Below are 24199 nucleotides of genomic sequence, written 5' to 3' on the forward strand. Positions count from 1 at the left end.
TTACTGTTGATTTGGGGGAACCCCTTCAAGCAGCACAATCATAGCGCGACCCACCTGGCCAGTCAAGGAACACTCCAATGACGCCGGACGAGACTTTTTGCGCCAGGTTGTGCTGCTATGCAGGGCAGTTATTTCGGCCTCCAGTTTCAACCCACTGAGAGTAGCTAGCAATCGTGTTCGGTGTATTTTTGCAACACCGAAAACAATCAATCTTGTACGTTCCTGAGCCACTATTCCAACATCTCTTGGTAGCGGTGTTCCAGACCCAACGTCATCATCTTCGACGACTCGATTTGAACCAGCACTATTTTTAGTTTCATTCAGAATATTATATCTCCGGGCTTTGATTTGGCCAACGGCATCCGGTGATAGTGAAACGCTGAGAAAACAAATAAATGTTATGTTAAAGCTAAAAATACTTATCAATGGCTCTTATTTTACCGATGAGCAATAGTTCTGTTCTCTGGCATGGCAGAATATAAATCTAGTAGGTGATAGATTGTTTTCCAACATTTCGGAGTATCCAGTATGCTGTGAATCGGGCCAGTAAAAGTAGAACGTTCAAATGGAGCAGTAAAGTCTGGAATAAAAATGGCAAAACTGTAGTTTGGATATAGAAAATAACTTAATACTCAACCGACCTCCGTATGTGCTGGATAACCCACCGGTAATGGAGTTTTTGGCTTCCAATGATGTTCTCGAAATTGCTTCAGCAAAGGTCAGCGCCGTAGGACTAGCTTTCACTGGTGTGGTGACGGTTTCATTTAAATTTGTATAACCCAGCTTTCCTTTGACCGATTTACTCGTACTGCGTAGTTTCTGTGCGAAACTGTGGGGTCGATTACGCGCGCTCGGTGACGGCGTCAAGGGTATCAGCGGTCCCAGACTGGGCATTTTGGAGCGACTCGATGAATGGCGCAACTCATGCCGAACTGGAATGTCTTCGTTGAACTTGTCGTACATTTCGTCTGCGTAGTCGAAAATGGTGTTTTCAATATGTGACATCAACGGTTCATTTAACGAACCCATCAACGTTGGATCATTCATTTCGGAAGCTGAGGAGAGAAGTGTTTCAAGATTTAAAAATATATTTGAAAATTGTGCAAGAGGTTTTAGATACAAACCTAAACTAGATTCATCTTTTAGTGGAGCGCTTCTTTTACCGTGTTCAGGTTGTTCTCTCAATTCATTTTGTGCAGCCTTAACGTTTTGGTACATGTTAGAAATCTGATGAAGAAGCCTTAAAAGCGGCATATTGACTTGTTGCGAAAGATATCGCACATCAAGGCTAAAGTTGATAACGGTGCTGGTGTGCTTCTTCAGTTGACCCCTTGATACGTACAGCATATGATGTTTAGCATCATCTGGAAATCCATCTGTCATTTTCAACAGTTCGAGCTCTACTCCGACGTGTTCGCACAAGAAAGCTGGCTGCTCGGTTGGCATGATCAACGAGAATTTTCCGTTTCCCTTTTTGCTCATCTTGGGTTTAGGTTTTTTGGCATCACCTGCCTCACTGACTACAATGTCTATCCGCATTGTGTCGAAGGAACAAACGAGTGAGAGATTAGTACCCAAACTATCCAGCGAGGAGACGTCGGGATTAGAAACGTTATTTATCATTTGCTGTGGCATCACCCCCAAGTATGTGAGCATTGGCTCAAAAATAAGATGAGCATCCAGAATCCTGTTGTTGTCCTGCATATAGCGAATGGAATGCACTTCAGGGCGATTCTTTGGAAGCTGTCTGACGTTCTGTTAAAATTAAAAGTAGAATTAAATTGGTGAAAATCCAGAAGATATTACAGCAATGTTCAAATAATATTGTTTATTCAGAGGTGAAGAATTGATTGCCCCGTTTCGATTCTGTAGTAAGTAGTTAAAAGCACTATGGCCTGGGTGCACAGATTTTCTGCAATGCTGCCTAAGTATACACCTTAATCAATGTCTTTTTATACCTCGACTCAATGGCTTCGTGTGAAGACCAAATGTATCTGGCTGTCGTAGCAACATAAAGGATAGCCCGAGTGGTTTTTGAAACTATCACGAATGAATAATGAATGACATTTGACATAAATCCATTTGGCATACAAGTCATTTAGCATAATTTCAACTTACCGCGTGGTGACTATGTATAATTTGTAAGATGTCTTTTAAATTTTCTTTAAACATCAATGATTCAGGGGGCCGAAGTTCCCCAATCCGAAAAGGCCGCCGACCCGCCATCGCAAGCGGTGGCCTTATTACATTGGTCTATAGGTATACTGGGGCCTCCTAGGTTTACGTGGAAGCAATGAGTGATCACTTAGCCCAGTCCGCCGCGCTACAACACGAAGGACAATATTTCATTAAAGTTCGAATGCGCAGCATGAGGAGTCGTCAACACAATGCAAACAAATAACAAAACCTCACGCTGCGCGTTCGAACAATGCCGCGAAACTACAGAAAATTCGCAACTTTGCTTGAAAAGTTAGTCTCGACATGACTACACGAAAAAATGAAATTATTCCAAACGGTTTTTATGCCAAATGGCCTCTACACCAAATGGAAGTTTTGCCGAATGACCTTTATGCCAAATGGCTTTAATGACAAATGGCTTCATGCCAAATGTCATACTCCTCACAAAAACAACGGCACAGTAGCAATGTACAACGTATGCCAGCTTCGTCGTTGAGCACTAAAACTTTGCATTTTTAAGCTTTAGGTATACTAGCATTTAAGTTCTAAATTACACTATATCAGCACATCAAGTGCTAATTTTGCATTATAACCCTTCGAGATCTATGCTGCGTCATATTAAAATTATACAACTCTTTTAAAATGCAACTAGCATTTAATCAGCTCTGCACAATGCTTTTGAAATGCAACATAGCTCTAAATCTGAATAACAAATGCAATATTTTCGAAGCATTAAATTGGCATCACATAATCTTGCTTTAATGCTGTTTAGCACTATGTAAGCACTACAGTGGCATTAGGCCAAATCACATTTGCACACATGATGTTGAAATAATGAAAACTTGAGGCACCGATTGCTAGGAATTTGATTCAAATAGGGACAAATTTAGTATCATGGCAGAAAAATGAACCCAAACAAAAATCGAAAAAATAAATGTTTTTTCCCGCATGGTCGTACCTCAAATGAACGCCAAATTTTGCGTTTTCCCAGAATATTGCCCGCCAACGCGGTAAAATCAATAAACCAATGCTAATACAGTGTGCTTTTATAGGGTTATACAAGCTTCCGCACTAAAGCAGCAGTGGATTTCGACAAACGTGGCTCACAGAGCTAATATGATGCACAGATTTGAGCTCTAAAGCTGTCGTTAGAGCACAATTGGTGCTTGTTTTTAGTGCTTATGGTTACTTGGGAGACTATCGTGGATACACATGTGCCCATGCCACAAGAAGGTCGCACGCTGCGGAACATTTGGAAAGCCATATGATTCTAATTCATGTAGAGCAAATTAAACTAAACTATACCCAAGCAACCAAAAGTCGCGTTTTTACTTAAAGATGCAACTCCGAAGTTCACATTTGGCTGACAAAATGTTTTACGGGAACTTCAGGTGACTCTTGTCGCGTAAAAGTTACTCAGGAACTTCCATCGCCCTTTGACTAAACTATCGCCCTTTGGTTAAACTATCGATAACGGAACTTCTAGGCGCTTTCAATGGAACTTCTTTCAAGAAGGTCGATAACGTTCGCGTAACATTCCAAAACGCACCATTATGATACTTGAAGGTGTTTTAAAGAACCTATATGGGAAATCTAAGCGACATGTCAAAAATGTTTTTCAAGAAGGTCGATAACGTTCGCGTAACATTCTAAAGCGCACCATTAAGATACTTGAAGGTGTTTTAAAGAACCTATATCGGAATTCTAAGCGACATGTCAAAAATGTTTTTCAAGAAGGTCGATAACGTTCGCGTAACATTCTATAAGGCGCACCATTAGGATACTTGAAGGTGTTTTAAAGAACCTATATGTGAATTCTAAGCGACATGTCACAAATGTCTGTCAATTTTTTGTCATGGTATTTGTTTTGTTTATATCTGTACTGATATTTACAAATGGAATTCAAGATTTTTTCGATTTTTTCTTATAAATGTTAAATAAGATATTCGAATAAATTTTGATGATGCGAATTCTTGTGATGATTCATATTGTGTACTGAAAGTCCTTTGAACGAAATAAAGTACCTTCTATTGACCAACCCACTCAATCATCTCAAATGACATTAAGTTTAAATACTAATCATTACAGTGGCAATTAGCTATTGCTGGATTGGTCGAGAGGCTGATGAGTTTCACTGCAACCTAGAGAGCAGCGGTTCAATTCTCTAGGCGTGTAAGCAGCTTTTGTAATCAAAACAATATAATTAAAATCAATGAGATAGACCATGATAGATCGGCAACCTAGCAATCTGACATGTGGTTGTCAGAGCAATCTGTCAATCGGATTTTTTTTTTCAGCGCGTAGAAGTTTCTTGACATTCTCTTAGAAGCGGAATAGCGTTCTCTACAGCCACCTAAACGAACTTGAAAGTAGCTTTAAGAACTTAAATTTTGGGCTGATTAGCATTCTCTTCAGATACAAACGAGAGCTGATTAAGCTTCTATGGAACCTTTTTAATGGAATTCTGGTTGCTTGGGTACCCTCTGTCTATATACATTTGGTCCTTACCTCCTTATTACGCGCGTTCTTGGCATTCCCATTCTGTTGTTTGGCCATCCACGAGTAGAGATCTTCCTTTTGGTTGACCGGTGGTGTCCAGGCCTTATCCATCGAGTCCGACGAGCTGCAAACCGAGGGCAGAGAGCCCTCCTTCAAAGCACCATACTCGATTTGCGGATCGTGCTTATCGAAAATGATCGGAAACATTTGCATGCTAGATCGCGAGGAAGGTGCTGCCGGAGGAATAAAACTCTTTACCGAGGACTTTTTTCGCTGTTTGTTGGAGTTGTTAGTACTGGGAGAGGTGTTAAGGGAGTCTCCTAATTTGGTTACGTGGATCTGTACCGGTTCCTCAGGTATTTTGATAACTGTTTAAAACGAATATGGTGATACCAAAAGTTGTAATACGTTTTTTTTGTTCAAGTTTCAAAAATGGTTCAACCAAAACCAAACAAATTGCAGCTTTTCAAAAGCTCAACATAAAGCAAACACACATAGAACAGGTAATCGACACAGATCAGAGAGATTTCCACACATATTATGTAAAATTACATATAGATACATGAAGGACATTGAGAATATACACGCAAAACTATGAGGAAGAACTAAGTTACCATGATGCTGATGAGCGTTGGCAGTCGACTGTGAATGATTGTGATGCTGCGCCTGAACGCTCTGCCCCAGTAACATTGTGCGCTCGTTTTCTTCGTCGATCAGTGGATGGCTTTCGACGATACCCACCGGATAGTTTTCTGCATCGATGTCATCCGTGTCCTCAGCGTCCTGCGGGGTTTGTAGATAGAGAAGAAGCGATAGTGGTATTTTGGTGATAATGGATAGGCGATGATCACGGCGTGTATGTTAGTTCGATGAAATGGGAGCTGATTATGGGTATTATCCTGTTTGTTAAATCAAGAAAGACGTCCTAATGAGATATTACTTGTAAAGTCCTGTTCATAAATCTGTCAGGATCACTGTAAGCAGCGCATCTGATGGTTGGAATTGAAAACTTTTGACAGCAGTTTGTGCGGGAAATAACCTTTTTTAGCATTTGAAGTTCTTTGTGGCAATCAATCAGTTTTCAGAAGAGTTGCACTTCCTCGGATGATCGTTGAGCTCGGAATACAGTTGAAAGGTCCCCGAGTGTGGAATCCAAGGAAGAGCAACGAGTCAAAAACCATTGGTTGAACCAGGAATCAGAAACATTGGAAGATCATAGAGCCGGAGCCATTGGGAGGTTGTCAGACTAGAATCCACTGAAAGGTCCATTGAACGGTTTTCGGAGTGCTAGAGAGGTTTCTAGCCGGAAGAAGGGCGAAGAGTCACAAGAGATCGTTGAGGAATTCCTTGGAAGATCGACGAGCCGAAGATCGACAATCAGTAATCATAGCCACTGAAAGGTCGTTTTACTGATGCCTGATTTGGCAGACATTGGAAGTCGTCGGACCGAAAGCCGACGGAAAGTTTTAGATCATAAACCAGGTATGATAACCGTCGCAAGCTATGGGATGACGTCGAATCGAATTCCCTAGAAGGTCGAGAAAGCTCATCAGGAAAAAGACGACGTTTATGGTCTGGTGCGTTGTAGAATTATAAACAGCATTTGTTGGTAAGGAGTATTCGTTGATCATAACACCCAAAATCGCTGAATGAAAACTGGAACTTTTAACTAGTTTCCACGCTTCAACACTATTTGTCAAACTTATCGTCGCAGACTTTGCACGCAAACTGATATCTAGATAATTAGATGAAATATACACCTTCAGTCGGGAAAACTCCGAACCAATTTTGAACAAGTCGTTTGATAGGGATTAGTAACATAGACTACAAGCCTCTCCGATCTCCCAAAACTACACGCAACGCACAACGCAGACACGGTCATTTTTGTTAGAGAAATGCTAAACTAGTTTAGTCAAACTGCTTATACTCTAAGAACTGAACAAACAGAGAGCTGTGCGCGCCTCGCCTGGAGAAGGTTCAAGAAGATTGAACTTACCCCAAATAGGTTTGTATCTCTGAAAGTGGAGATATTTAGTGCAGGTTTTAGATCATTTAGTTATGATTAGTTTAGGGTTGAATGAGATTGAAAGTAATATGATTTGTTCACTTAGTGCGAGATATGTTTAGTCTGAAGATATATAATGTACGTTATTTTGATGCGTTAAAAATTGCCAAATTTTGAATTAGTAATTTTATTGGTTCAATTTCGATGAGGTCAGATGAGAATTTTGGCAACGTTTGATAATTGTAGATACATGAAAAAATTACCTCATCTTGCGGCAAAGCGAAGGTGACGCTAATAGGGTTGTTCAATTTCCCTTTATACTGGTGCTCAAACAACATAGGATTATAGAGAACATTCTTCCACTGACGACTGAGGACGATAATTGCCTGTATTGAGAGAAAAAAAGGTTATAGATACATTTTTCAAATGAGATCTAAGCGTATTGTTCGCCACAACTCGACTCTTTTTGTTACTCACCTGCCTTAGTGTACTCAGTGGTGGAACGAACTGCTGTTTCAAATCGGCTTCGATTTTATTGACCGTTTCTTCTAGGACGTACTTTTGTAGCATAGTACAAAGCGAACAACTGGGGTCCTCCTGTAGCGTCTTGGCTAGCGGAGTAAACATACCGGGATAGCGACTCTTCATCGGTCGGTGTAACGTTTGTCTTTCCCAGGCATCGGCCATCAGAGCCACCGTAACGGCAGTCCGACGTACATACATAGCCCGAATCAGTGCGACTATCTTGATGGCGAAACGATTGCTAGGGTTCATCCAGGCTGTAATAGCCGGGGAAGCCGTACTGAGCAGATTCCAATCCAGCCGGGAATAATCAATTTTCCTAGTTATAGGGCTTCTTGGTGGTGCTGCAAAGTTGAACCAGACCGTTTTGAAGTTAATTACGCAGGACGATGTTTTTCCGTTATCGTTTCTGGCCTGCATTGCGGAACTCGCAGCTGGTTTCTCATTAGTGGTTCCATTCGTTCCTGGAGAAGGTTCTTTGCCCTCATCGACCTCATCAGTCTGTGATAGGTCGATTATTTTGTGAGAAATGCGATCCTTTGTTGATTTTTGATCGCTGTTTTTGTCTTTTGATCGTATTTCAAACCCTGCTGTTATTTTGTCTTTGGCCATACCCGTTTTTGGAGTTGAAGGTTTTTTCATACCGATTTTAGCTAAGGCTTCTGCAGCCATACTTCCACCTGCTTCGTTCAGTAGAGTAACTAAGTTCAAAGGATTGTTGGTAGTAACACTTGATTGATTAGCCTCCGAGTTGGCTGCTTCTTGCGATGGTTTGAGGGCTTCTTCTGCGTTTTCTGATTTTTCAAACTGAGACCTTTTGACTATTTTCACACTGACTCCCTCTAAACCACATTCGAACATAATATATCCCATTCCAGAATGTCCATCTACAATAGGGTCCTCAGGAATCCTCGAACAATCAAACATTACTCGGCTCCGATGAGACGGTATGGCAGTTATCACGATTTGGGAGTCTTGAACCACGATCGGTTCATTCTTTAGTCGTCTCAACTGCGCATGTGCTTTTCCTACATCCAAGGTGATGATAAGCTCTTCTAGTTGCTTCTCAGAGGTTTCCAAAAGCACCGGTTCGCCAGGAACATTGTCGGGTCGTGTTTGCGAAGAAATATGAGCCCACAAAGCCCTAGTTCCCCTGATCAAACCACTCTTTTTCAAACCACCTGTGCGAACGGTTGGTTGCGTATACACCGTGTGCATCGAAGCTTTGGTTGTTTTACCCAAATGAAACCTCGTCGAAACCCCTTCGAAACAAACGGCCAAAAGCGAAGCACAACTCAGCTCCTGTACGTTATCCAACGCGGCAAACGATATAACCTCCTCGATGACTGAGCTCTGTATCAAGGTTACGTTCATCTTCGGCAGTACAATCAAACCCTGCATCTGGGTTGATATGCTTTCCTCGTAGACATCCGTCAGCACTGGGCCTCCGGGACCCTGCAGGTTTCGCTCGGCTGTTGAACGTTTAGAATTCGAATGCACCTGGGACCAGTAGCTGAGCGATTGGTCTCTCTTCAAAATGTTAACCGCTTCGACCTTGCGCACACAAGACCCATGGATGTCGTTTATTATGGTTAACGGGTGAAGCGTCGAAAGTGTTGGAATAAGCGACTCGATCATACTATAAAACACAAAGAAATGCCTGTTACACCATGTCCGCCTATATTAGACTATAAATTATACTATAGACATACAAATATAGGAGGAACACGTCTTTGGCCGGACGATAACGATTTTTCGAAAACGCATTATCCTAATAACGTTTTAACACTATGGATATAAAGTAAATAGCAGCCTGATATGGTGTTTGAAATATGGTAATCCACTCTGCAAGGGTAAACCAATGATAGGCATCGAAGGCTTTTGCCTTTGCACCTATGAGAAACTTTAAAGTTGGCTGTCCGGTCATAGACAATTTTTCTTAAGTTTTTTTTTAGACAAATGTTTCATTCGGGTTTGTCATAAAAAAAAACTTTTATAAAAGGCTTCCTAGAATGTTCAGTATTCAAAAACTCATACTCACAAGACTTGAGCAAGTGATTTGAGTCGTTTGGTACGTTTTTGTGCCATTGGAGACAGCTTTGGTGAAGTCATTTGTAAGGTCCGAGTCGGACCGTCCGACCATAGATAACACTTTTGGAAATGAGGCGAAATAATTTCTCTTACCACATGAATATGTTGTAAATAAATTTTATTTCTACTTATTAATCATAATATTGACACTCTTCAAATCAGTAGAAAAAAAAAATTTGTGAAAATGTATTTATGAAGTTATTGCTAAAAAACTTTGTGTCCGATAGTAGACAAGTTTCCCATATCAAATAAAAAAATACAAGTAATTTAATAGAGTTTATGGCACGCAGGCAGTGGCAAACTAAATCGTCGCCTGGGACGATATACATTATATGCGTCGTCCCGGGTGAGGATTTGGTTTGTTAATGAGGAAAAAGTGTGCCCCGTGCCAGTGGAAAATAAACGAAAACGCTATAATTCATTTTTTTACGCCATTTTTTCTATTAGAAGCTTGGCAATACCGGAGTTCGTTTCAAATCTTCTGCGAAATTCAACGTTTAGAGAAACGTGGTGCGATCGGATATATCAAATCTCGATCGCTTGATGTAGATAGGTCGCAAAACCTGTTACGTCAATAATTTAAAATCTTTCAAACCTAGTACGCTTTGGAAAACATTATGGACCTGTCATTGGAACGGAACCTTTAGAATGACAATATTTAAACTTGTTTCCATTCTATATCTGATACTGTGCAATTTAATCAATAATATCCAGTCCTCAAAGCAACAGGAAATTCATCGTGATCTGGATAATCAAAAGTTAGTATACGATGATGATGCTGCTAACTTGGGAGAGTCGATATATGATGACAACGAATATCAATTCTACGATTCCCTACAAAACAGGAATACCCCGATAAATCACGAAACACAGTTGAAGCAACTTAGCAGCTATACTGATGATGAATTTGCAGCAGCTTTGTCAAAATTATCTGAAGCAGAATTAGATCTGTTGTCACGGTTGATTGACCAGGAGGAACTATCCGAGAAGGTCGAAAAACGGGAAAACTCTCAATTAAAACGAGAGTGTCAATATTCCTGTAACGATGCCGCCGCTGGGATTGAGGATGACCATCAGAACGACGAAACTTCATCACGAGGCATAAATCAAGCGTCCGCTTTACGCAATTTTTTCACTCGTTATGGAAAGAAAAAAACAACTTCAATACCTACCACAACGACACGACCAAACATCAAACAAGCAACAAAGTATACCACCATGAAAACTTTTAACAAGAAGTTGGTCTACGAATACGGCACAAATCGCCAGGCGAGAGATCATGTCGAACGAGAAGTTTTATCCAGAATAAACGTTTTGAAAAGCCGCATCAAGCCGAAGCAAGGTAAAAGACAATAATAACATCCACATAAAATAAACTTAAAGTCACACAATAAAGACAAAGTGATCGAATTGAATATGTTGTCTATAGGAAGACAAGATTAAAAACATTCTGCCTGATGAATAAAGCGTAACGCCTTCAAAACCAGGCAAGTGGATTTTTTATGAAAGTATTGACTGTTGAATAAATATTACACAAGCTGTGAAGTTCGCTTTTGAATCATTCGATTTACTTTAGATTAAAGGGTGATACGGTCAAAATTTGGTCAAGGAAAACGCGTGTAAATCGGTGAAATCGTTTATTTAAAAAATCAAATTAAATATCTTTTTCAAGTTTAATTAGTATAAAACTCAGGAAAAATATTCAGTTAGGCTTCCGCTTTTCCAAAACCGAATTGTCGGACTTTACGCTTAACCCCTGCCATCAGATTTTGTACAGCCACCTTGTCCACCTTCTTCGCCGCAGAAAGCCAGTTTGCCGTGAACTGCTGCTCGTCCTTAGCAGTTTTTTTTGTCTTCTTTAGGTTCCGCTTGACAATAGCCCAGTATTTCTCAATTGGGCGGAGCTTTGGCGTGTTGGGAGGGTTCTTGTCCTTGGGAACCACCTGGACGTTGTTAGCGGCGTACCACTCCATGGCCTTTTTACCGTAATGGCAAGATGCCAAATCCGGCCAAAACAGTACGGAATAACCGTGTTTCTTTAGGAAAGGCAGCAGACGTTTATTCAAACACTCTTTCACGTAAATTTCTTGGTTGACAGTCCCGGTAGCTATGAAAATGCTGCTTTTCAAGCCACAGGTACAGATGGCTTGCCAACCAGATATTTTTTCGCGAACTTTGACAGTTTCATGTGCTTGAAAATATCTGCAACCTTTCCCCTTCCTTTTGCCATATAAAGCTCCTGCCCTGGAATCTGCTTGTAGTCGACTTTGACGTAGGTTTCGTCGTCAATTACCACGCAGTCAAACTTCGTCAGCATCGTCGTGTACAGCCTCCGGGATTGCGCTTTAGCCGTTGTATTTTGTTTATCATCGCGATTTGGAGTCACTACCTTCTTGTAAGTCGATAGTCCGGCTCAGCTTTTTTGGCTCGATGCTCGGTTGTAGACGATGCACCCAGCTTATTTGTGGCATCTCGGAGAGAGAGATTAGGGTTTCGCTTGAAACTACCGGCAACTCTCTTTGTCGTCTTAGCGGCTTAGCACTTTAATTACATTTGTAACGGTAGATTTGGCAACTTTTAGCGATTTTGCCAGCTGTGCGTGCGAGTAGTTCTGATTTTCGCGATGCGCGAGCAAAATTTTGAAACGCTGCTCTTCTTCCTTGGACGGCGTTTTGACAACTGAAGAGTGAATTCCAAAATCAAAATAGGAGCAAACACACACACACACACACACACACACACACACACACACACACACACACACACACACACACACACACACACACACACCCACACACACACACACACCCACACCCACACCCACACCCACACCCACACCCACACCCACACCCACACCCACACCCACACCCACACCCACACCCACACCCACACCCACACCCACACCCACACCCACACCCACACCCACACCCACACCCACACCCACACCCACACCCACACCCACACCCACACCCACACCCACACCCACACCCACACCCACACCCACACCCACACCCACACCCACACCCACACCCACACCCACACCCACACCCACACCCACACCCACACCCACACCCACACCCACACCCACACCCACACCCACACCCACACCCACACCCACACCCACACCCACACCCACACCCACACCCACACCACACACACACACACACACACACACACACACACACACACACACACACACACACACACACACACACACACACACACACACACACACACACACACACACACACACACACACACACACACCCACACACATACCCACACCCACACCCACACACACACACACACACACACACACACACACACACACACACACACACACACACACACACACACACACACACACACACACACACACACACACACACACACACACACACACACACACACACACACACACACATACACACACACACACCCACACACATACCCACACCCACACCCACACCCACACACACACACACACACACACACACACACACACCCACACCCACCCACACACACACACACACACACACACACACACACACACACACACACACACACACACACACACACACACACACACACACACACACACACACACACACACACACTACACAAATGAGGGGTGTTCAGGTTTTTTAAATGCAAAATTGAAAGAAATACGTCAAGTTGATATTGACCAAATTTTGACCGTATCACCCTTTATGCCGAATTTCTCAATTTTGTTCATCTTTCAAAATCGCTGTAAATAAAATTTAATCATAGCGAAAGGGTTTTTAAATCAACGAGCATAAATGAAAAATTAACCGGAATAAAAAACGCTTCGGACTTCAAGTTTTCGTTCCCTTGTTATAAATTGGTATTTGATAAAGGTCGTTAATATGTATCAATGATCATGAAATTGAATTTAATTTTTGGGTTTTGTATATTTAATTTCCCTTTTTGAAGTATGCTTTTGTAGGTTGATTGATTCAGCAGTGCAACGTTCAAAGTTGAACCACTAGCACTGTTGACATTGCTTCCTTTCGTGGTTGATTGTGATTTTGTTTCTATTCCAGTTAAATTTGTCAAGAAAAAAGGACAAACCCGTAGAACATTGCCATACATTAACAATCAACAGCGTTCTTTAGGAAAAAGCGTGACCCACAACGAAAAAGATATTTCAATCCTTGAAGATTCCTTCCCAAGGGCATATCAAGAATCTGATTCGCAGGAAATACATATTCGAGTGAAAAGAGTTGGTTCTTAACGAGTTCTTACATCGAAATTTATATAAAGTTATTGAATTACTTACCGTTGCAATCCTTCCAATAGCAAAGGAGTGAACATTACATCGACCTGTCCTTTGAAACGCATTACAACAGAATTTCGGGTGGCAGTTTCTCCCTGGCAGCTGAGAAATTCGTGTTCCCCTTCCTTGCCATCTTGTTTCTCGAAGCTGCCCCTAACCATAACACTTGGATCCCATGGGTGTGGTTTGGGTAGCGTCGACATACCCGAAGAAGCAGCAGCTGCTGCTGCCGATCCGCTTGCTGAGCTTCCAGATTGTTGGTCGTACCGAGGTATAACTTTAACTTCTCGCCAGTGTGAGTAGTTGTCGAAATGGGGTACCAACTTGCTACCAATGTACACCAATCCACCATCGTCGTTTTGTTGGAACAGAGGCATCGAAAATGCATCAGCTGCGTATGGCAACGAGCAGTGTGTCCAATTGGAGCATCGTACCTGTGCCAAGTGAGTCACGTAGCTGGCCATTAGCAGCGGTGAATCGACTATCGGTCGATTTATCTGCATGTGTAAGTTGACCAACGTAATATCTTCTTGTGAAGAAAGGGCCGAAATGAACGAACTCGAGGACAGTGAATGCGACTCGGATGAGTCGTGTGGATCGACCTGCAAGATTTATATGCTTTTAGAAACAATATAAATATAAAATAGTTAAACCAAGAGCAGATTCTCATGAATACCGATTTTTAAAATATGTTTGTACATCATTGTTTTATAAGGAAGAAAGGAAGAAAAAAAAGCAACGCAATTTTGAGTTTTATTTCATAAGGTTCAACTTTTTGAGGGTAAATGAGCTTGAGCTTTCAGTTACAAAATAACTATAGTTAATTTAAAAAATCATCGCCTTTGTTATAATAACCAGGAGAGGGTTGAGAATATTTCAAATTTGATTATAGGAATTAGAAGTTGAAAAAAAAAAGAAGTTAAATTTATAGGTCAGTTGCACTAAGCTTAACTTATAGAAATATATTGTCAAATATTTTGCTACTTTTCTCAATATTTTTGCCTTCCTGCAAAGAAGCGCTTTTAGTCCTTATAGCTCGAAATTTACCTTTGTCGATTATCTTAAGTCTGTCGTGCGACATTCAGTTTAAATGATTCAGAAATGGTATGTGGCAAAATTAAACGTAGGTATCATAACAATTCGCAACGAATGCTCCCAGTAGCAGCGAGCGTTTCCAACAAACGACGCCGATGCCCAGCAACGACGCCCTGGATATTCATAGAGAGGCGAGCGAAGCGCTCATTAGACGCTAAGAGAGCAAAGTAGTTACTCTCACTCTCACCGACTGAAAAAGCGAGGCCACATCTAATTCAGGCGTTTCATCTGGCGGCGCAAGCACGCGATTTTGTGCTTGTGCCTCAGCCTATTTAAAGGGGCTTGTTGGGGCATCCATAAATTAAGTAACGCTCCTAGGGGGGTAAGCTCGAGCGTTACGAATTGTGACATAGGGGAGGGGGGGGGGGGGATATGCTCATTTTTCCTAAAAAAAATTCAGTTTAATCGTATTTTTGCAGAATGATATGCAAACAAAAATCAGTTTAAAATTTGTATGCTTCAACATGAATGAAACTTGGTTTGTTCCCTCTTTGAAGATTCTGAAATCGACACCTTAAATGGTGTATTGAATATCAGTGAAATAACCGTTGGAAAAACCGAATATTAGGTACATTGACCTGCGCTCAAAACTCCCCGTAGTGAACAACATTCGAAGCCGATGATCGCCTCGGTTAAATGTCGCACGACTGAAGCAACCTGAGGTCGCAGCAGACTACGCACCATCGCTCCAAGCAGCGATGCAGGCGCTCGAGAACTGTTGGGATACCATCAAGACAGCGTTACGGATACTATTAACAGCGTTACGGAGAACGTCATCAGGCATGGGGAACGAACTCGACGAAACTACTGGTTCGACGAAGAGTGCAGGAGGGTAATGGACGAAAGAAAACGCCGCGCGGGCGGCAGTAGTGCAAAGAAGCATCCGTCGAAACGTGGAAAATCACCGACAGCGAAAGAGGCAGTCCGTATTTTCCAGGAAAAATGCGCCGCCTGTAGGAGGAGGAGCTCGAAAAACTGGAGCAGCTGCATCGTTTCCAGGAAACACGAAAGTTCTATCCGAAACTCAACGCATCCCAAAAAGGCTTCGTGCCGTAAGCCGTATTGTGCCATGATAAGAATGAGTGCATCCTGGCGATGCAATCTTGAGGTGTTCAAAAGGTGGAAGTAGCACTTCGGCTCAAACGCAGGACGTAGAGGAGCCATTCCCAATGATGAGTGAAATTAAGTAAGCCGAATGCCCAGCTGAATAGCAACAAGTCGGCTAAGACGAATGGCATCGCAGCTAAACTCATCAAAATGGGCCCGGCCACGTTGGCCGATTGCCTACACCGGTTGATGGTCCGGATCTAGGACACAGAACAGCTACTGGAGGAGTGGAAGGGGAGTGTAAGATGCCCCATATACAAGAAGGACGACAAATTGGACTGTGAGAACTACCGAGCGATTACTGTCCTCAATGTTGCCTGCAAAGTGTTGTCCCGAATCCTACTCCGCCATCTAACGCCACGAGCAAAGAGATACGTGAGAAGTTATCAGGTCGACTTCATGGAGGGACGGTCTAAGACGGACCAGATCTTCACACTACGGCAAATCTTCCAAAAATGCTGTAAACACCAAGTCCCATCTATCCATCTACTTCAAAGCCGCATACGACACGATCGACCGTGACGAACTATGGAAAAGCATGGGCGAGACCGGATTTTCCGGGAAGCTGATCAGACTGATCAAGGCGACAATGGATGGAACGCAGTGCTGTGTGCGGATTTCAGGTGAATTGTCGAGTTCATTCGAATCGCGCAGGGGGCCTCGACAAGACGATGGTCTATTCTGCTTGATGTTCAACGTGGAGCTAGAAGGCGTTATTCGAGTGATGGGCGAAATGCGGGCATCAACAGACCGAATCAACTTATCAGCTGTGCCGACGACATTGACATAGTCGGCAGATCATCTGCGGCGGTAGATGAGATCTACCGTAGTTTGGATTAAAACGTCCAAATCTTATATTATGGCCTGCAGATCCGAGACCGACCGAGCCCGCTTGTCTAGTAATAACAAGGTCACGATCGACGGCGACGAGCTGGAGATAGTCGAAGACTTTGTCTATCTCGGCTCACTGATGACCGCAGACAATGATACCAGCCGTGAGATCCGGCGGCGAGTAATCAGCGTAAGTCGTGCCTACTATGGACTTCTAAGCAACTGCGGTTGAGAAGACATAGCCTTCGCACAAAGTGTAACCTGTACATTACGCTGATTAGACCGGTTGTCCTCTAAAGGCACTAGACGTGGATATTTCTCGAGAGGACCTGCGCACACACTCGGAGTATTCGAGCGACGAGTGTTAAGAACCATCTTTGACGGCGTGCAGGAGAACGGAGTGTGCACACTGTGGAGGCGAAGGATGAACCACGAGCTCGTGCGACTCTACACGGCGAACCCAGAATCCAAAAGGCTGGACGGATACGCTGGGTAAGACATGTTGTGAGAATGCCGGACGACTGTTCTATAACACAGGTGTTCACTGCGAATCTGAAAGGCACCAGACGAGCATGGTGCAACTAGCGAAGAGGTTAAACCAAGAAGAGCGCCATTTGGCAAATGAGAGAATTTCAGGATTCAGAAGTTTTTTTCATCAAATGACTTCGTGAGACGATAATAAATCTATGTAAATAACTCTGCATCTTCTGTGGAATGAAATTGAAATCCCAGCTTAATATGTGTTAGAACTACACATTTTCAAAATCTATTATATTTATATAGGTATATCCTGGAAACTCAAACATTAGATTAGATATCTTGTAGGTAAGTTATCGAACAAGCTTTAAATATTTTAAATTGAATTCGGTTTCAAACATTAAAATACTGCTTGTAGTTTAAGAATTATCCAAGAAAATTATTTTCAAATCAGTCTTCAGTTTCATTTTATGATTGTGGAAAAAATCGCGTACATTTTTAGCATTCCACTTTTTTTTTATTGAAAGTAGAGCAACTTTGAGATGTTTTGAAAAAGAAAGTGAATAAAAATCTGCCATCGTTTTTTAATTTCACACGATGACTTGATGGTAGATAGAATAATTATTGTGCTTATGATACATCGTTTTATTTAGTTGTGCATGTTTAAAGACGTGTTCGGACTCTGAATATTGTTACCTTTACACTTATTTACAAATATATGCCTAAGCTGAAGCCATAGTACAACTATAAACTACTGCTTTAAGCTTGCACATAATTCATACGAACCTTTCAATTCAAATCATTTTGTTCCAATTCAATTTGAACACAAAAAAAACAAACTAAACACACTAACAATAAGGAATACAAATCTGATTTTTAATTTAGAATGATAATGTCAGGGTATGAAGCTAATAATCTAAATTAAGAAGAAAAAAAAATCACAAACAGAACAAAAAAAAAACGTTTAAATAGATGAAACAACATCCAGGACTTACAGTATTCTACAACAAGTACACACTGTGTTTAGTATGTTGGTAGAGGAAAAATGGAAGTTTTTGAAGGGGCTACTCACGTCATACACCGGCTTAAAATGACGAAACTCGGGACGCGGAGAGATGTTACTGAATTTGCGTAACGGTGTGGCCAAACCGTGAATGCGACGTTCCTCATCGTTCTTTTTTCGTTATTTGGAGATGAATTTGAGTACGTAGCATATTTAGAACGAGATATGATTTGCATATAACAAAATTGCAACAGATGATTTTGCGATTATTAGATTCAAACATTTGGATGAGTGAACGATTGTCAGGTGATTTTGTTCAGTTTGATAAACATATTGCATTATTGGTGGTTGAATTTTGTTTGCATAAAAATAAAAAGAATCAACTATTATTAGATTGTTCTACTCTAACGCTAGAATATCTACTAAAAAACGATTGTTTGCATGAAACATGCAGTAACATAATTGTAACGATCTTTCAACAGAAAAATAAAGCAAAATTGAAAACAGTAATTGCAATACTTACTAATTCAGCTGTAGATTGTGGCCTAAGGGGCAAGCTCCTGTGTTCTGGAGTATGAATTTCGTAGTCGCTTCTATGGGTGGACAGTCGTCCTTCCAATTCAATTGGCTCGACAATACTAAGATCCGAAGCAAAACGTTTTTTTGGTATGGCAATAGGGACATCTGTTGCCTTTAGACTTGAGCTTCGTGATGCATGGAGATCCTCGTCGGCTGAAAAGAATGCTTCCGAAGGGTTTTCAGACGTAAGAGAAACCGTTCGTTGAACGTCTCGAATAACTACTGAATCTAATTCTGTCACTTTCGGACCGAGCGAATGCTCAGAATCGGACTCCAGAGGGTGAGGTTGCGGTGCCGAGTGTGACAACTCGGTGTGATCATCCGACATACTATGACTATCATCACATTGGAAATATTCCATTGTAAGACGTGAATCAGAAGCACTTGTCTTTGGAGTCTGTACTTTGATGCCCTTTGGTGTGAGCAACCTGGATTCAGAGTCCTGACGTGTAGGAGTTGGTGTCATGATTTTACCTGTTTTGGGACTTGATTCTAAAAGCCGATAGTACGGAACATCATGTGAAACAGTATTTTGCCTTAAAATCAATAAAATGAATTGAAGTTTAAGTGGAGATAAACATTGAAAGCACACTCACCTAGCATTACTGTATGAGAAACGTCTTCCTCGACTGCGGTCAGCGCTCAATGGGGAGCCAGTATCTTTTTCCTTAACTCGTTCCAGCGATGATTTACTAGACTTACTTTCGACGCTTCTAATCATAGTACTGTTCGGGGAGATTTCACTCTGTTGATGCTGCTTCTGTTGGTTCAGAATAGTTTCGTGCTTTGGTGGTAGAGGAGATTTTGAATCTGGACAGTATCGAGTGGTTCGGAGATTCGGTTTTCCAACATACTCGTAGCACTCTTGTAAGGATACTGATTGTAAACTGTACGGTGGCGTATGAAAAACTAGTTGCCCTTCATGCAGTAAACTCTGGCCAAATCCGTACTCTCTGTTGTTCGGATAGATGTGGTACCGAGCTATGTTGATAAAATCTTGCAAATCCTGAGACGATGGTTTAAAGAACCGAGGCCCATTCCGATTAGTGCCGAAGAAGGCACAACCCCCGACGCAGCCACATCGAATCGGATCACTGCTATTGGACCATAAAAACCATAGCTTTTTGCCACGTTCATCATGCATTTTGAGATAGCTGTTGACGACAACATGATTTATTTATTAGATATTGAGACTTTCTAAGCACCATCTGGGTGTCTTATAGAGGTATTCAGTGCAATTACTAGATCGAGAAATTGTTATTACCTAATTGCTTTTTTTAATTGAATGTTGGAATAAAATGTATTAAAAAGTCTTTAATCAGAAGATTAAATACTCACTTATGCTGCACCAAATGTAGACAGTGCTCCGGAATGGGCAGAGCTGAGGCCGCCTCTATAATTACCGGTCCGAGCGATAAACAACCCACCTCCAACCACGGTTCGCTGGAATCTATATCACGGGTGCTGTTACGATTGGAATGAACCGAACCGTAAATTTCTTCCTTCTCACGTCTGAAGTGATCGGACGACGATTCGTGATTCCGTCGATTGGGAAGCGAACCGTACGGATCGTCACGTACCTGGTGTTCTTTAGAATCTCGCCGATATGAATGGGACGATGTTGACTGTTGATATTGGTCGGTGACCTTCTTCTGCTTGAAGCTGGTGCTACTTGTTTCGTCGGCTCGTTTGTAGATTGGGTCATCTTTACGCTCGGTAACGGAATTTTGGTGATGCAACTTGGCCGATCGGCTGCTTCCAGTTGTGTTGGTGTTGCTGTGAGAGTTCCCATTACTGTGACTGAAATGCCCCCCTGTGGATACGAACTGTCGGAGGAGAATAGTGGGAATTAGTCCCGTTATTCCTGATTTAACCTGTTGGCCATGTAGGTTGCATGTTGCGATTCGGATTGGTGAGATCCAGGTGTGTAAGGCCGTTCCATTTTCGATGAGATAGAAATCGACAGCATCAATTGCGACCCGCGTCATTCTATATTTTATATCTTCCGTTGAGGGGCAGCGATATTTCGTATCCTCTTTGGTGTGAGGACAGATATTGGTTGGCACCCCATGGTGACAATATCTTATGGTTTTAGGTGACTTCAGGTTGTTTTCGGAATCTAGAGTGAGATAAGCTAATGTTTCCAGCCCAGTTATGACATTAGCCAATTGAGGAAGAGTCATTTTACCGGACAGCTTTCCAAGCTGAACTTCCAGTAGCCAAGAATATTCGAGTGTTTCTTCTTCTAGCTGTCGACCTTCATTGCTGAACATTGCATGACCGCGAACTTGGACTGCCGATAGAAGCAAGTGACCTTGACGAAGATGTTTATCTTTTGATGGTCGAATAATGTTATCTGAAGATATAAGGAACGATGGGCTAACGAGAACTTGTAGCTCAGTCTCATGAAATCTTTTTTTCATTTCAAATCCCAGCCTTTCGATAAGAACAATAGGGCAAGGTGGATCATTTTCATTACAGTTTTTCATCACATGTGCCTGAAGATCATGGATAGTTACACTCACAGTCACTTCCAGTGGACGATACAGCCTTGGATCGAAGCGTTTCGGCTTTTCTTCGGCATTCATGCTGGCTTCCGAGATGGATTTGTTAGGATCGTCTTTGGAGCTTGTGGATTTGGCTGCGGAACCATTGGCACCAGAAGAGTGTTGCTTGGAATTTGATTTTTCCATGTCGGTGAATGATTGATCCTCACCAAAAATGTTTTCTTTCAGATGGATGAAGTTACGCAGAATTGCACCATAGGCCAGCATAATCGAAGATCCAATCTCCAGCTCTACCGATACCTGTTTGAAAGAAAACATAACATTGGATCGAATTGACAAACAGCAAAACGGTCCTTACCTGGTCAGGAGGCAGCGTGGTAGGATCAAATCGTGGCTGTCCAGCATCGTTCCAGGTGATGGCTGGTGATTTTCGCATTTTCGGTATTCGCATCGGACTGAGCAGTATTTCTTCCTTCTCTGGAGTAGTGATGTCGGCCTGAGGATCAGGCCCAAGTGGTGGCATAGGATGGTATATATATTTGATAGAAAGAGCAACTATAGGAACGGTCCAACAATCAATCCATCCGGTCGACCGTTGGCACACTCGGCGCCATTTTTTGGATATCAATTCAGGGCGTTTTTTAACACTACCATCGCGTGTAAGAATCCGCGCATTTTTATCTAGAGCTACTATTATCGGTTTGGTGCTGGATTGCTCTGGGAGATACATACTGAGGTCTAGTCCTTCGCCGTGGATCCAGAATACAATTGGAATTTTAAGGGGTAGGAAATCATCAAATGGGAGAGTGAAACTCAGGTCGAAAAGGTCTCCACAGAAGGCGAGATGATGGTTTTCTTGGTTAGTGCTAGAGCAGTCTATCCAATTAAATTCATTGCTCAATGTGATAATTTCGAACTCTTTTAAGATCACACCGAACTTCCAAGTGTACGGTACAAAACTGAGAATATCAGGTCGGGCTTTGGATGCCCAATCTTCAACCAGATCCTGGAAGAATTCTTTATGGGAGAACACTATGTAGGCCGTAGCTTTGCTGCCGGTTAGGTTGATTGTCCACTCTTGGTGATCATTCCAGCGGGTTGGGTAGTGGATTTTGACGTTGAATTGTAGTGTTTCACATTCGGCTAGACTTCGATATTGCAGGCTGGTGGAAGCTTCTACATGTAAAAGTTGACCGGTAACTTTAGTGGTGAAACCGTCTTGAAGGGTTATCCACGGCAGAGTGACTTCTAGATAAGATCCTGCCCCAATGTTTACGTGGACAGCATTCGTTTCTTTATTTTTGGAGAATAGAATATCGATTGTCGCTTCATTAAGAGTACATAGACTGATGTCAAATGATTGCATTTCGCGCTGATCTCCAGGTTTTGGAGGATGTGTGACTTGCAGCGTTTGATAATCCGGCGGAAAGAAAAATTTAAATAGGTGATCTCTTTGTCGATCAGCCCAAGGACCGTAACTGAAGTCTGTTCCTTTTCCACACTTGATATCGATCCCCCACACTGGTGGAGAAGCTTCAACGACATCTCCGTTTGCTAAGGTCAGCGTTACTGGTTCTTCTGGAACTACTCCTGCTTCATCCATGTAGAAGTACAGTTCCATATTATTGGAGCTCATGACGACAAAACCTTCACCCATATACCTGGGTGGTTCATCTCCTAAACCTGTGTACTTAGGGCTAGGGGCCAACAGAACCTTCGAATTTTCCAGCTTTGCTTTGACAAAATGCATAAAATGATCAAGTTTAGACACTGCCGGTTTAGTACTGTAAACACAATGCGCTTCTTCAACACAGATGGACAGTGTCGTTGGTATCAATCGATTGCCAAACACAAAACGACCAGAGCAAATGTCAATCTTGATCACCGGTATTAAATCTCGCCATGTGGTTGCAGCCATTGCTTCTGGTCGTGGTTTTTTTATGACCTTGCCTTGCTGTTCGTCAGTATGCCGCTGATTTTCGAAATTCATTGCTTGTTCTTTGAATCTAGCAACTTCTTCTGCACTCATTGTGTCGGTAGGAATTAAAATTGACGGCTTCAAACCAAACGTGCGTTCAAGTTTCGTATACAGATCTGATCGATTGTAAACGTGTAGCTCAAATCCATTCAACATTACAGACAAACGCGTATCAGAATGAGACAAATCTTCCGAAACGTCCTTGGGTACATATGACCGCCACCAGCGAAATATAAAGTAACCATCTTGAACCCGTACAGTGTAGTCATAGGTTACGTATACCACATCCCGAAACATTATCTTCCCGGCCAGCGGGTTTACATTCAGCGAACCTATTTTAAAATAGGCTCCTCGAATAAACAACCGGTTCACCAGCTTAGTGACACAGTATCCAAACAAACGTGAATTGTAGAACGTTATATAGACGACCCATATTAAAGATGAGAGTAAAGAGAGGATTAACCATACCTAAAAATAGAAAAAAAAATATATTATCACTTATATTTTGCTACCCTATTTTACGTTACCATATTTTTGTCCAACTTCATCTCTTCCAGCGACTGGGTCGTGTTGAACTGCCCCATAATCAGCTCATCCAGTATGTTGACGGAATCCTCCGTCACTTCGTCAGTCATTTTGCGTGTTCTTACTTTTCTTCACGCAACGATTAGTTCAAATGTATTAGTAACAATCCTGCGAAGAAAAGAGAAAAAACGAAGACACACTGATTAGACAAAAAAAAACAACTGTGCTATGCATTAGACGGCAATAAAAGCAAAATCGTCCCCCTGTAATATGTGTAGGTTGTTATTTCCAAACACAGTCATACTGATTAGAAGTAGGTAGTAGTCTAGCTGATGGCGCATAAAACCTGTTTTTAGAAGCGTCCCTCAGCAACTCATTAAAGGGGAAGAACCGTACACAAAAACAAAAAAAGTAATTATATTCCATTCTGACAGAAAAGAGATCAGAGGTCATAAAAGGTGTACATGAAGCTTACGGAATATGAAATGAATACAGCGCTTATACT

At 42.0% G+C, this 24199-nt stretch overlaps 2 protein-coding genes across 7 annotated transcripts in view; one reads left to right on the top strand and one right to left on the bottom strand.

Moving 5' to 3' along the window:
* LOC129749537 (bridge-like lipid transfer protein family member 1) overlaps positions 1-24199 on the bottom strand; it is a 31715-nt gene that overhangs the window by 6745 nt on the left and 771 nt on the right. Inside the window, exons 2-17 of one of the 6 annotated variants that reach the window (XM_055744515.1) lie at positions 23697-23862; positions 21550-23637; positions 20023-21491; positions 19281-19838; positions 18629-19220; positions 18175-18276; positions 13596-14194; positions 7160-8843; positions 6946-7068; positions 5292-5460; positions 4687-5045; positions 1125-1755; positions 642-1055; positions 442-580; positions 120-379; positions 5-29 (exon numbers count right to left, since the gene is read on the bottom strand). In XM_055744515.1, coding sequence (XP_055600490.1) covers positions 5-29; positions 120-379; positions 442-580; positions 642-1055; positions 1125-1755; positions 4687-5045; positions 5292-5460; positions 6946-7068; positions 7160-8843; positions 13596-14194; positions 18175-18276; positions 18629-19220; positions 19281-19838; positions 20023-21491; positions 21550-23637; positions 23697-23804 — 9320 coding nt within the window. In that variant the 5' untranslated portion in view covers positions 23805-23862. Of the gene's footprint in view, positions 1-4; positions 380-441; positions 581-641; positions 1056-1124; positions 1756-4686; positions 5046-5291; positions 5461-6673; positions 6693-6945; positions 7069-7159; positions 8844-13595; positions 14195-18174; positions 18277-18628; positions 19221-19280; positions 19839-20022; positions 21492-21549; positions 23638-23696; positions 23863-24199 lie in introns of all 6 variants that reach the window. The other 5 variants (XM_055744517.1, XM_055744514.1, XM_055744519.1 and 2 more) reach the window with 5 other exon arrangements.
* Positions 9900-14260, top strand: LOC129749542 (uncharacterized). The gene is made up of 2 exons (XM_055744535.1): positions 9900-10637; positions 13360-14260. The coding sequence occupies exons 1-2, from the start codon at positions 9944-9946 to the stop codon at positions 13548-13550; spliced, it is 885 nt and encodes a 294-aa protein (XP_055600510.1). The 5' UTR covers positions 9900-9943; the 3' UTR covers positions 13551-14260.

Source organism: Uranotaenia lowii, chromosome 2 (assembly GCF_029784155.1).
Source record: "Uranotaenia lowii strain MFRU-FL chromosome 2, ASM2978415v1, whole genome shotgun sequence".
In the NCBI taxonomy this organism is placed as follows: Eukaryota; Metazoa; Arthropoda; class Insecta; order Diptera; family Culicidae; genus Uranotaenia; species Uranotaenia lowii.

Excerpts from the sequence above, each read along its gene's own strand:
- LOC129749542 (XM_055744535.1), top strand. The coding sequence starts at position 9,944 with ATGACAATATTTAAACTTGTTTCCATTCTATATCTGATACTGTGCAAT. Across the intron at positions 10,638-13,359 it reads CCGCATCAAGCCGAAGCAAG|TTAAATTTGTCAAGAAAAAA; the intron begins GTAAAAGACAAT and ends TTTCTATTCCAG.